We start from the raw sequence: 13,487 nt of genomic DNA on the forward strand, positions 1-13,487 counted from the left end.
ACATTTTATATTTTGAATTTGACTTGGTTCTCATATGCATAGTAGAAATGACAAAGAAAATATTAAAGTTGGACCCGCAGAGCGATACAGTATCTCTAGGCGGTTTACAGAATTAAAACATAATATAAAATATAAAACATTTAAAATACATAAAAATATAAAATCGATAAAAACACATTAAAATTTAAAAATTTGGTATTGAAGGCCTGGGAAAGCAGTTACATCTTCAGGGTCCTCCTAAAAGCAAACAGGGTCCCCCTAAAAGCAAAGGGGATGCTCTTATTTCAGCAGGGAGCAAGTTCCAAAGCGCTGGGTTGGCCACAGAGAAGGCCCGGTCCCTAGGTGCCACCAAACAAGTTGGTGGCAACCATAACCGGACCTCTCCAGATGATCTTAATAGGCGGCAGGGTTCACGACAGAGAAGGCACTCTCTGGACCTAAGCCGTTAAGGGCTTTATGGGTAATAACCAGTACTTTGTATTTCATTCGGAAACATATTGGCAGCCAGTGAAGTTCTTTTAGAATCGATGTTATGTGGCCCCTTCGTGTTGTCCCAGCGACCAATCTGGCTGCCACATTCTGAACCAATTGTAGTTTCCAAACTATGTACAAAGGCAGGCCCACACATATTATTATTATTAATTATTTCTTGTTTACACAGTCAGACAGGTGTTATTGACTGGTTTGTTTTATCCAGACATCGAGTCCTTCCCAAGGACCTGGGATGCCAGAATTTTATCATCAATACTGTTGGTTATTATAGATATCGTCGCAAAATATAGGCTGTTCCCAGTAAAGCTGCTTTTTGTAATTGGCTGATGGTGATTTCTGTGGCCATTATTATTATTATTATTATTATTATTATTATTATTATTATTATTATTATTATTTCTTGTTTACACAGTCAGACAGGTGTTATTGACTGGTTTGTTTTATCCAGACATCGAGTCCTTCCCAAGGACCTGGGATGGCTGAATTTATTTATTTCTTCTTCTTCTTCTTCTTCTTCTTCTTCTTCTTCTTCTTCTTCTTCTTCTTCTTCTTCTTCTTCTTCTTCTTCGATTTCTATACCGCCCTTCCAAAAATGGAGTGCATTAAAACATAGAGTGCATTATAGTAGTCAAGCCTAGAGGTTACCAGCATATGTACCACAGTTGCAAGCAATTAGTAAATATTATCTGTTACAAGATTGAAAAAGAGTGGAAACTGAAAAACCACAATGAAACCTTTTCAGTAAAATATGTTTTACTAACTAACTGTATGGAAGACCACCTAAGCAAATGGCTGGTATATCTCCCATTTTGGTTCATCCTGTGCTGCTGTTCCTTGCCTTCATCAATAGTGTCTCACTGGGACTACATGAGAATCCTGGGGCTCTTCTAGATGGTGAGATATTCCAGCACAATTTATGACAATACATGAAATGAGAAATCTGTACAACCTTCAAGGATGTTGCTTAATATTCTTAGCACTATCGGCTGGCAATCTATGACAGTCCAAGAATAAACTGTATCTTTCCAAACTCCTTTTATTCTAACTTGGGGGGAAAACACAGATTGCTGCAAATTGCCAGGAGATGGCACTAAGAATTATATGACATCCTTGTTTGCCATGTAAATTTCTCATTTTATTTATTGTCATAATTTTGCTGAAGATGGAATATATCACTTCCTGGAGGAGCCCTTGAACTATCTTTAGTTGTACTTTGTCGATTAATATTTTTGTATCCCTTCTACAAGAATATCAAACAGAAATAGACTGAAAATGCACAGCAGAGGGTCAGCAACATGTTTCTGGTCTTGTTAAGTGCTTCCGGAGAACAGAGGGAGTAGTGCAATGGGTGCTGCTGTGTGCCCGCAGGCCTTACTTACACACATGCTTTGTGAGTCAAGATGTCAGCCAATCTTTTATTTGGGACAATTAATGTCAGAGCTGCTAACTGGCTGCACTGTTGCTTTACTACTCAGAGTGGTCAAGGATCTACCAGCCACAACTGGACATGGGCTGTCACTGGTCACATGCAAATTCTACACCAGCAAAGGCACATCCATGGGTAGCCCCATGAGTAAACCATCGGCAAACTGCCATTGTGAAGGCTTACATAGAAGGCAGTGCCCAATCATTTTTTGTGTGAGCTCAGTACAAACTCATAACATGAGATCCACTCACCCTCCCCACAAAAAGGCCTTTTCTGGTTTGGAAAATCTGATTGGTGTATTTTGGTTGTTTTTTGTTCCCTTGTTTTAGCTCCTTATATTTCTAGCTGCCTGGTTTGTATTTATAGCTAGATTTGAGTGTATGTCTACCGATACACAAATGATGGGCATTTAGACACTGTCTCCCTGTTCCTGGGTCCTGATGCCACTTCTTCTATGTACTTTGGAGAACAGAGGCTTAACTCATTTACTCACATAGGTTCCAAAGCCTGGAAATTTTATCAGCAGCACTGTCTCCACTGGCCTTGAGATCTTAATGCCCCTGATTAATAATGCTTGCCCATCCTCCCTGCTACCAGTCAGTTGCCATACCCATTTGACCCCTTCTGCCTGTGCACAGGAAATGCCGGGAGGAGCTCTGGCATGTTGTTTTGAGAAAGCAGGTCACATCAGGTGGCATACATCTCTCAAACGACATCCTAGACTTTGTTGGACATAAGGACAGCCCTGCTGGATCAGACCCAAGGCCTAACTAGTCCAGCATCCTGTTTCCCATCGTGGCCCACCAGATACCTTTGAGAAGGCATTACAGGCAAGTGGTTAGGGCGTGCTCTCTCTCTCCTGCTGTTGCTTGCAAGAGGACAGACCTGAAGCAGCTGGAGAAATGGAGAACAAGCAGCATGGGATGGTAAAAATAGAAATGTCTGTGGGCATACCTGCTTGCATGTGAGTGACCCAATCATTGTGCATATGAGTAAGACCAGGATGGCTAACAAAGGAACATAACAGCCCTGCTGGGTCAGGCCTAAGGCCTATCTCATCCAGCATCCTGTTTCACACAGTGGTCCACCAGATGCCTCTGGCAACAGTTGGAGGTATTCCTTCTCTCATGCTGTTGCTCCCCTGCAACTGGTATTCAGAGGCATCTTGCCTATAGCCACCAGACTAGTAGCCATTGATAGATCTGTCCTCCATGAATTTGCCTAGGCCCCTTTTAAAGCCATCCAAGCTAGTGAGCATCACCGCATCCCACTGTGTGAGAAAGTACTTCCTTTTGTTGGTCCTAAATTTCCTGGCAATCATTTTCATGGGATGACCTTGGTTCTAGTGTTGTGAGAGACTGAGAAAAATTTCTCTTTGTCCACTCTTTCTATTCCATGCATAAGGAACAACAACAAATACTTATATACAGCTTTTCAACAAACATTTCCAAAGCAGTTTACATAGAGAAATAACAAATAAATAAATCAGATGGATCCCTGTCACCAAAGGGCTCACAATCTAAAAAGAAACACAAGATAGATACCAGCAACAGTCACTGGATATACTGTGCTGGGGATGGATAGGGCCAGTTACTCTCCCCCTGCTAAATAAAGAGAATCACCACGTTAAAAAGGTGCCTCTGTGCCCAGTTAGCAAAGGTGCCTCTTTGCCTCTGATCATCTTGGTTGCCTTTTTCTGCACCTTTTCCAGTTCCACAGTGTCCTTAAGATTTTCTTTTATTAGTATATTTTCATATATTTCGCTCTCTCTCTCTCTCTCTCTCTCCCTCCCTTTCCCTTTCTCAAAACTCTGTTTTCACCTTCAGGCTTCTGAGAAGAAAGTCCGAACAACAGAGACCCAGGTGCTTGTGGCATCTGCTCAGAAGAAACTCCTTGAAGAGAGGCTGAAGCTCGTGTCTGAGCTGTGGGATTCTGGGATCAAGGTGCTACTGCTTTGTATAAGGTGGTCCAACCAAGAATGGTGGCCATGGACTGTGGGGCAGCAGTCTCTCTCTGTCTTGGTAGTTTGCAAAATGATTATAAGACTAGGAGCATCTGGTATGACGTGTCGCCTGAGTAAATAAGACTAGATTGCTCATATTACTTACTACTTGTTCTGTCTAGTTCTAGTAAGTGATCAATAAATACCAGATCAGTCGCCCTTATGATGTTGCCAGGATTTCACTCCTCAGATTGTGCATCTTCATGGACTATATACCATATCAAACCTAATCTTGGTCAGTGGGTAGCAGCAATGGAGAGCAGCTTCAAATTGCTGCCTTTGCTCAGATTGGCAACCAGTGGACAGCTCTCTGAGGCAAAGAGAACTGGCTGATCTTCCCCTGCCCCCCAGATAGACATAGATCATGTCTGCTGGGCACTTCCCCTGCACATGAATTAAGACACTGAGGACTGCATCTTAGGCTAGTCAGATCAACAGTGGAAAAATAAGATTCGTGGTGTCAGTCCTGTGGTGGAAGTTTGTTTAGAGCTAGCATATTCTGAATTATTTCACTTCATTTCTATACATTTCTGTACCACCACACAGACACGTCCCATGGTGGTTTACAAAAATAAAACCACAGTTAAAAACCAAACATTAAGACAATTAAAAATTTAAAACGGCGATAAAATCAACTTACAACTGGTCAAAAGTAATATGGCAATATTGGCAATTATGAGGGCCTCGTGTTCTGGAATAAGGTATATTTAGGAACTCTAGCCTTTGTGGCATGTTCTGATCAAACCATTTTTTCCTGGCATTTAAAAACATCTGCCAGAGCACTAGCAAGTTAATACAAAAACGGGGTCTCAAGCCTTCTGCATCAGGGGATACTTCTCGCATCAGTTCATCTTTGAGGAATCCCTGAAAGTCTGCCACAGAAATCCAGTGTGTTTCAGAAGATTCTGGGGGGCATGCTTGGATTAATGTGGGATGTTGGCCAGGTAGTCTGGCCTCCCATGAACTGAGAATATGCCCTAGAACACACCCAACACTCACCTGCACATTACAGGGCAAGATTGAGAGTGGTAGGATCTGGATTGTGATCCATTGTATCCATAAGAACTGGGTTTCTGCGCCTGCGCAGGGACCTCCCGGGCTGACTAGCTAGCTCCTCTTCGCGCCCCGCGCGTCTGCACGTGCCTTGCAGCTTCCGTTAGAATCGACGGTTGGGGCGCCTCTCCTTCAGTTTTCTCTTGACCGCCAAAGCGCTTACACCTCTTGGCTGTTGCTCCTCAATTATTATCAAAAATTTGACTTCGGACTGTTTGACTATTCTCTACTGAGCGGATTAATTGGTTTGACTTCAGAACGAACAACGGACTTGATTTGGGACTCTGATTCTAACTTCGAAGTTTGTACAGGACGGTTTTGACTCGGAACGGCGAACGGACTTGATTACGGACTCTGCTTTGTTTGTTCCTAAGATTGTTTACTGAATTTGACTCGGAACGGCATTTGGACAATGGAAGCTAAGAAGACATTCAAACGGTGTGAAAAGTGTTGAGCAAAGTTGCCTTCGACTGATTATCACGACGCCTGTTTGATGTGCCTAGGAGAGAATCATAACACGGCGGCGTGTAAGATATGCTGCTCGTTTTCAAAACAAACTAGACAAAATAGAGCTCTCAGGCTTCGAGCTGCGTTATACGAGGAGGCACTTCGACCGCCAACTCCTCGTCCGTCGGCGTCGATGAGTTCCGGATCGACATCGGGAGCTTCGATGTCGAAGGAGTGCGGTGCGTCAAGCTCCCCGGGATTGGGTTCCAGTGGGTCTGCTGATAAGCAGTCTAAAACCACTGTTGACACTCTGTTTAAGAAACCAAAGGAGGTTTCCAAAAAACGGAAGCATAAGGATAGAGATCGTCATGCTTCTGAGAGGGAAGGTCGCCATCGTGAGGAGTCTCGCCATCGAACTCCCTCACCGACGGCAGCACAGATTTACGACGTGGACTCGGCTGAGTCCCCTACAGCCTCGACGTCGACACCTCCGGTATCGACGGTCAGGATGGTTTCGGCTTCGGCATCGACTTTAGTCTCGACATCGACACCAGTGTCGACATCGAGATTGGACCAAGGCAGTCTGGGACAGGCGTCGACATTGGAGTCGACGTCGATATCGGCGTCGAGGCATTTGCAAGTCTCGGCATCGGAGCCTCCCATAACTGCCCAGGCGGTGTATGCCATTCCTCCGTCGGCGTCCACGGTGCCGGAGCAGATATTGAATGTGAGCACTGCTCCTTCGTCGGTGTTGACGGCTTCGACATTGAGGAGGATTCCTCATCTTTTGTCACCGGCATTGACGCCGGCACAGTCCCCCTCGACGCCGAGGACTCCGAGTCTGGCTACACATGGGGACGGACTTAGAGAACTGCTGGAGTCGAGTTCGAGTACCCCCTCGGGTGCGACGTTTCGCGGCTTCCTGTCGACAGGCTTAGACGAGGGTCCTGGAGGTGGAGAGCTGGCTGATCTGCCTCATGTTGCCTCACTGACACCAGCAGTGGTCCAGGATCCAAGAACCGATGTCGGGTGCTCTACGATGCTGCAGCCAACTCATTCCTGAGGTTTCCGCCATGGTGTGCCGGATGATTATGCAGAGTTCTTGCGTTGGAAAGCGGCACAGGTAGAAATGCAACCAGTGCAAGGGCTGCGGAATTTTGTGCAGGCTGGACAACTTGCTCAGCCGCTGCTGCAGTCAGAGCATGCAGACCATCAGGGGCCGTCTGTGAACTTGCCTATACAAACACCATTGGTGCAAGTTCAAACCTACCTTCCAGAGAATTCACAGTTACCTGTGGTCCAGACGAGGATGCCAGAAAAACCTGCTGGGAAAAGAAAGAGGAAAGCAACACCTCCTCCTTCTGAACCATCATCTTCACCCTCTGATGACAGTGAGGACGATGAGTCGGGACCGGCCTCTGACAGAGATGATATCAGTCGTAGGTCGGACCCCCCTTCGGATGTGCCACCAAAACTATCCACCTCGCCAACTGAGGAATTGAAAGCTTACCATATCCTCATAAGGGACATCGCTGAAGCCCTGGGCATGGACGTAAGCTCTCCGGATGCGGACGTTGCTGACCCGGTCTATAATATGATGAAGCGGTCTAAGACTTCGCATCCTGTTGCCCTCACCATGATTCCTGGGATAGACAAGGCTGCGAAGGTGGCATGGGACTCAGTGGGGGTCGGGGCTCCGACTTCCAAGCGCATTGAGAATTTGTATAGGGTGACTGAAGGAGAGAACTCTTACCTGTTACGTCATCCTATACCGAACTCCTTGGTTGTCAGTTGCGCTTCATCCACCAAGAGTGGACACCGTCATTCCACGCCTGCTGACAAAGAGGGGAGGAAAATGGACGTTATGGGTCGAAAGATCTATAGCACCTCCAGTTTAGCAATTCGTATTGCTAATTATGCGGCGTGTATGGCACGCTATAACCATTTACTTTGGGATGCGCTCTTACAAGATTCATCCTCTTTGTCTCCGGAGGACTTCCAATGGAGATTTAATGATGTGTACGAAAGAACAACGGCAATAACGCGCCAACAACTGAGCGCATTCAAACACTTGTCGGAGACGGAATCGAGAGCAATGGTGACGGCAGTGAGCTTGCGCAGGCATGCGTGGCTTCGCTCAGCAACCCTGCAGACAGACATGAAGGAGAAAGTCGAGTCCTTGCCATTTGACGGCAAAGGCTTATTCCATGAGGACATGGACACGTCAATGGAGACGTTGAAAAAATCTAAATTCACTGCCCGCACCTTTATGGTGCCTTCGAGCGGTTCCAGCTCAACTGCAAGGAGCCACACTTATTATCAGAGAAAGAGTGATCGGTATCGGGACCGCAAAGAATACCGAAAACAATTCAGACCTTACCAACGCGGTAAGGGCTTTAACCAAAAACAAAAAGGAAAAACAGCTCGTCAAGGCGACAAGGACGCTTCCAGCAAGAGCTTTTGACGGGACTGTTCGTCCACTGCATCAGTTTTGCAGCAGCCAATTAAGTCCAACGCTACAATCCAGGACCCACTACATCGGCCCTGTAGTTGCCAGGATCAACATCAAACTGGCAAGCCGTGCGCCAGCATGGCACAACATAACATCCGACCGGTGGGTACTGAGAATAGTGCAGACTGGATATGCGTTGGAGTTCGAGACAAGGCCTCCCTTCTCTGGACTGGTCTATACGCCGGCCACAGAGGTGTTGCAGGAGGAGGTCAAGGTGCTGCTGGAGAAACAGGCGATCACGCGGGTGCAATGGGCGAACAGACTGACCGGCTACTATTCTCGGTATTTTCAGATACCAAAGAGAGACGGTGGAATAAGAGCCATAATGGACCTGAGGGGGCTCAACCTCTTCATTCGGACCAGGAAATTCAGAATGGTGACGCTGCAGGGAATTCTGCCTCTGCTGGTGAACGAACAGTGGGCAGTTACTCTGGATCTCAAGGACGCTTATTTTCATATCGGGATACAGGAGAGTCACCGCAAGTTCCTCCGGTTTACAGTAGGGGCACAGATCTATCAATATGTGGTGCTTCCATTTGGACTTTCTACTGCGCCCAGAGTGTTCACAAAGTTGATGGCGGTGGTTGTAGCCCACCTACGAACTCAGGGCTTGAGGCTGTATCCGTATTTAGACGATTGGCTCGTGGTGAGCCACGACAGGAGTTTACTTACCCGCCAAGTGCAGATGCTGCTAGCCTTATTGGAGTGCCTCGGCATCAATGTGAATTGGAAGAAGTCGAGACTCGAACCCATGACTCGAGTGAACTTCATCGGAGCGGTGCTGGACTTGGAATTGGCCAGGGCATTCTTACCTGCGGAAAGAATTACCCAAATGCACGAACTCATACGTCACTTTCAGAGGACTCCACGGCAGCCAGCGGTTCGAATCCAGCGGATGTTGGGTTTGATGGCATCATGCACCGCAACGGTGGCACACACGCGCCTCCGTATGCGCACATTGCAGCATTGGTTTCTCCACAACTTCTGACCCAATGTGGATGGCCAGAATATGCACTTGACATTACCACAACATGTCCTCGGCAGCCTGGGGTGGTGGCTAGACATGGGCAATTTGGGCAAAGGAGTCGAGTTTGTGTCCAAGGAGCCCACCTCCCGGATAACAACAGATGCCTCGATGGCGGGCTGGGGTGCGCATTGCGCCAGCGTATGCGTGCAGGGGACATGGAACCAGTTGCAGAGACTTCAGCATATAAATTACTTGGAGCTATTGGCTGTGTTCCAGGGCCTAAGGGCATTCGAACCTATGATAAGGGGACGAGCAGTACAGCTGGAGTTAGACAACACGACGGCGATTGCCTACCTCAACCATCAAGGGGGGACAGTGTCACTGTCTCTTTGCCTACTTGCGAGAAAAATATGGGACTGGTGCATTCAACATTCAATTCACCCGGTAGCAATACACATAAAGGCTGTAGACAACTGCTTGGCCGACAGGCTCAGCAGGGACATCAGTTTCAACCAAAGACACGAGTGGGAAATCAACCCGATGTATCTCGACAGGGTGTTCGAGATCTGGGGGGTCCCATCGATAGACTTATTTGCCACGGTTGCCAACAAAAAGTGTGTCAATTATTGTTCGCGTGCGGGCATAGGCCAAGGATCCCTGGGGGATGCTTTTCAACGGGCCTGGAAGACGGGGCTGTTATATCTTTTTCCCCCGCTGCCGTTAATGGGCCGTGTGGTTGCACAGATATTGCGGGACCAAACGAAATGCATACTTCTGGCCCCATGGTGGCCGCGCCAGCCGTGGTTTGCCACACTTCTGGGAATGTCTCATTCAGTGTTCCACAAGTTCCCCAAGGCTCCAAACCTGTTGCAAAGAGAACACGGAAAGGTGTTACACCCCGATGTGCACTCTCTCAAGCTGACCGCCTGGAGAATCAACTATTAAACAACATCTTACTAAACAGTAGGCGTGCGTCGACAAGACGCAGTTATGCCTGCAAGTGGAACTGCTTCAAGAGTTATATGAGGGGGAAGAGTGTCACGCCATTGCGTGCGACCCCTCGGGATGTGCTACGTTACCTGACATCGCTCAAACTGAGTGGATTGGCGAATGTCTCCATTAAGCTGCATTTGGCTGCAATCTCGTCAAAGCACAGGGGATGGGATGGGTCCACGGTTTTCTCCCACCCGGAATGTAAACGTTTCCTGAAAGGTGTTAATAACCTTTACCCGCCTGTGCGCAGCCCAATGGAGCAATGGAGTCTGTCTTTAGTACTCTCTGCCCTAACGGAGGCACCTTTTGAGCCACTGGCGACTGTTCCACTGAAGTTTCTGACCTTGAAGGTGGCATTCTTGGTAGCCATTACATCGGCTAAGAGAGTGAGCGAGATGACGGCCCTGCGGATGGATAGACCCTACACTCAATTCTATCCACACAAGGTTGTGATGCGTCTCGATCCGAGATTCCTGCCGAAGGTGGTAACAGATTTCCACTTAAATCAAGACATAGTGCTACCAACTTTTTTCAGTAGTCCGGAGACGGACTTAGAGAAGGCCCTCCACACGTTGGACGTGCGTAGATCACTCCTATACTATTTGGAGAGAACTCATGACTTTAGGAAGAGTAAAAAGCTTTTTCTCTCCTTCCGGGGGCGTAGCAAGGGCCGTCCAATCTCTCGCCAGAGACTTGCTCATTGGCTAGTGGAACTGATTTTCCTCGCCTATAAAAGCCAGAAGATAACACCGCCAAAGACGGTTCGGGCTCACTCTACTAGGGCCTACGCAACGTCTGCGGCACATCTGTCAGGCATTAAAATGGCAGATGTCTGCCTGGCGGCGACATGGTCATCGCATCTACCATTCGTAAAGCATTATGCTTTGGATCTGCGGATGGCTAGGGAGGCGAATTTTGGAAGATCAGTGTTGAAACGTGTGTTGGCATAGCTGGGGGTCATCTGCACCCGCCTCCTTATGAGGTAGCTTGCTAAACACCCAGTTCTTATGGATACAATGGATCACAATCCAGATAAACAGGTTGCTTACCTGTAACTTATGATCTGGATGTGATCCGTTGTATTCATAAGTCCCTCCCAGCCGGCCCCGCTGCAGAATGCCTGGACTAGTGGATGCTGGTGTACGGATCGTCATTTATATGGCGGTCTGCGAGAAATCTGAAGGAGAGGCGCCCCAACCGTCGATTCTAACGGAAGCTGCAAGGCACGTGCAGACGGGCGGGGCGCGAAGAGGAGCTAGCTAGTCAGCCCGGGAGGTCCCTGCGCAGGCGCAGAAACCCAGTTCTTATGAATACAACGGATCACATCCAGATCATAAGTTACAGGTAAGCAACCTGTTTTAAGCCATCTTCCAGGGGCATTTGACCGTTATGCGTGAACGTTTTATTGAAAGCCCCCAATATACTTCCAGGAAATTCCAGTTTGGAATCCACTGGCATAGAACAAGGGAAGTTAGCCAACATCTTTGCCTACTTTCCCCCTGCTTTACATCTTTCCAGGCAGAGATGCTTTATAAGAAGAACCCTAAGCTACTGAACCAGCTGCAATACTGTGAGGAAACAGGAATCCCTCTTGTTGCCATTCTGGGAGAGCAAGAGCTAAAGGATGGAGTGGTCAAACTGCGAGATGTGGCTACGAGAGAAGAGGTGAGCATGGCCCCTTAAATTATTGCCTAGCTAACAGTGTGAGTTATTACTATATTGAACAGAGAGAGAGAGAGAGTATAAATAACATTCTTCTTGGTTGTATTCAGAAAATATTAGGCATGACTAAGCACCACTGAAACCAAATTGTGACTAACTTTAATTCCCATGAATTGCAAAGGTACTTATTCTTGCTAATTAACCCTATAATGTGACAGGAAGCCCTTATCTTTGTTCAAGCCTGAATAGATAGAACTTATCAAGAGTGTTGATTCTAACTCGGCAGTCTCATTCAGCATGTTTTGAGCAAACAGTTTCCAAGCAGTTTGTGCTTCAAAATGGAGCTGTTCAAACCAGGGGTAGGTAACAACTGTTCAAACTCAGTTGTGCAAGACTTTAACATATCTAAAGTAACTCTTTGGATCCTGGCCTTATATGTACAAACTAGATAAGAGCCTGGCCATTGTATATGTGTGCTTAAAATGTACATTAATCTCCACATATATACATCTCTCCTTGACTTCACAGCCTGCCCCTGTGTCATAATGTAGAAGAACTTTCCCAGCCTGGCTTCATGCCACCTGCAGCCCAGCTTATACAGCTGTAGTGCATGCTTTAGAAATACTGCAGCACTGAAACTGCTTTCTCACATCTTTCTCGTCAACATATGGAGTAGAAGCACTGGTTTAGCTGTGAAATAAGACCATGCTTCTAAGCTGACAAGACAGCAGCTACCTCTCGCTTTCTTGTTTTGAAAGTCCTGTGCCCCATCTTGTCACAACCAAGGAAAAGCAGAGTAAAAACCGTTGTGCAGCCCATCAATTACAGCACAAAACCTATCTGGCCTTAAAAGGTGTCTTAGGAATTTGTGGCAAACAGATGAAAGATGCAGCTGGGTACTTGCCATGCCACTGTTTGCTGCCAAGGTGCAATCAATCCACTTTAAAGTGATACAAACACAGTTTCAGAACACACACTTGTTTTAATGGAGAGGAAAAAGAGGAGAGAAGTGGGTATCATGGGATTTCAGATGCCTGGTGCTATAGTGGAGAAGGAGAGGTGAAGTGACTTGGGGCAGTGGTGGTCCCACAGGAACTCCCTGAGAAGCAGCTGGCTGCATAGCAGGGCCCTGGGCAAGCCTACCCTCAATCCCGCCCCCATTCAGAACACCCTGTCAGATGGGCTTTAGAGGGGTGAAGTATATCGTTTTTACTGCTGCTTCTGTGTGTTTTTTACCTGTTGTATTGTTTTTATGCTTGTATTTTATAGATTTTAAATTTGGTTTGTTTTTATATTTTTTAGCTTAATCTTTTAATTGTCTTTTAATTGTATGTTTTAACTTTTGTAAACCGCCTTGGGGTTGTCTTTTAACGAAAGGCAGTCTATAAATGCAACAATCAATCAATCAATCAATCAATATGGGGGTGGATGGCAGAGAGAGAGATGTATGTCTTGCAGTCTAATTATATTTCTGCTTTGCAGGTGGATATTTGCAGACAAAACCTTGTGGAGGAAATCAAGAAACGAACAAGTCTTCCGTAGGGATCTTCCTGGCACTCACATTGGAAGGCTTTGCTGGATTTCCTTTCAAAGTTTGCTGAGTCCTTCCTAAAAATGCCAAGTCAGTTTTGCCCATGTTGCCTCTTTGGACATAGCAGTGGGAAGAGGTTGTCTTAAAACCTTTATTTATTTTACTGTTAAGCTCCTTTTTGTTGGGCTTGAGGAGCAACAAAGCATAATCTTTTTAACGAATGAGGTCATTCCTGCAAAAGAATTTGAAAAAACCCTTCTGAGGATACCATCTGTTCTGTGAGCATTCTGGTGATCACGCCAGCGGCAAGGGCTGGGCTGAAGTTGGCAGCATTCTGGTCTTCAAACTGCATCTTTGGACAACATTATTTGGCAGCATAATAAAACTTACTACAGCCTCGTG

General features: G+C 46.6%; 1 protein-coding gene across 1 annotated transcript in view; it reads left to right on the top strand.

The window, feature by feature from the left end:
• The window catches only part of LOC128322336 (histidine--tRNA ligase, cytoplasmic-like), a 35,207-nt gene extending 21,720 nt beyond the window's left edge, over nucleotides 1-13,487 (top strand). Inside the window, exons 11-13 of the mRNA XM_053243430.1 lie at nucleotides 3,745-3,861; nucleotides 11,411-11,557; nucleotides 13,037-13,487. Coding sequence (XP_053099405.1) covers nucleotides 3,745-3,861; nucleotides 11,411-11,557; nucleotides 13,037-13,096 — 324 coding nt within the window. The 3' untranslated portion in view covers nucleotides 13,097-13,487. The remainder of the gene's footprint in view (nucleotides 1-3,744; nucleotides 3,862-11,410; nucleotides 11,558-13,036) is intronic.

This window comes from Hemicordylus capensis, chromosome 4 (assembly GCF_027244095.1).
Source record: "Hemicordylus capensis ecotype Gifberg chromosome 4, rHemCap1.1.pri, whole genome shotgun sequence".
In the NCBI taxonomy this organism is placed as follows: domain Eukaryota; kingdom Metazoa; phylum Chordata; class Lepidosauria; order Squamata; family Cordylidae; genus Hemicordylus; species Hemicordylus capensis.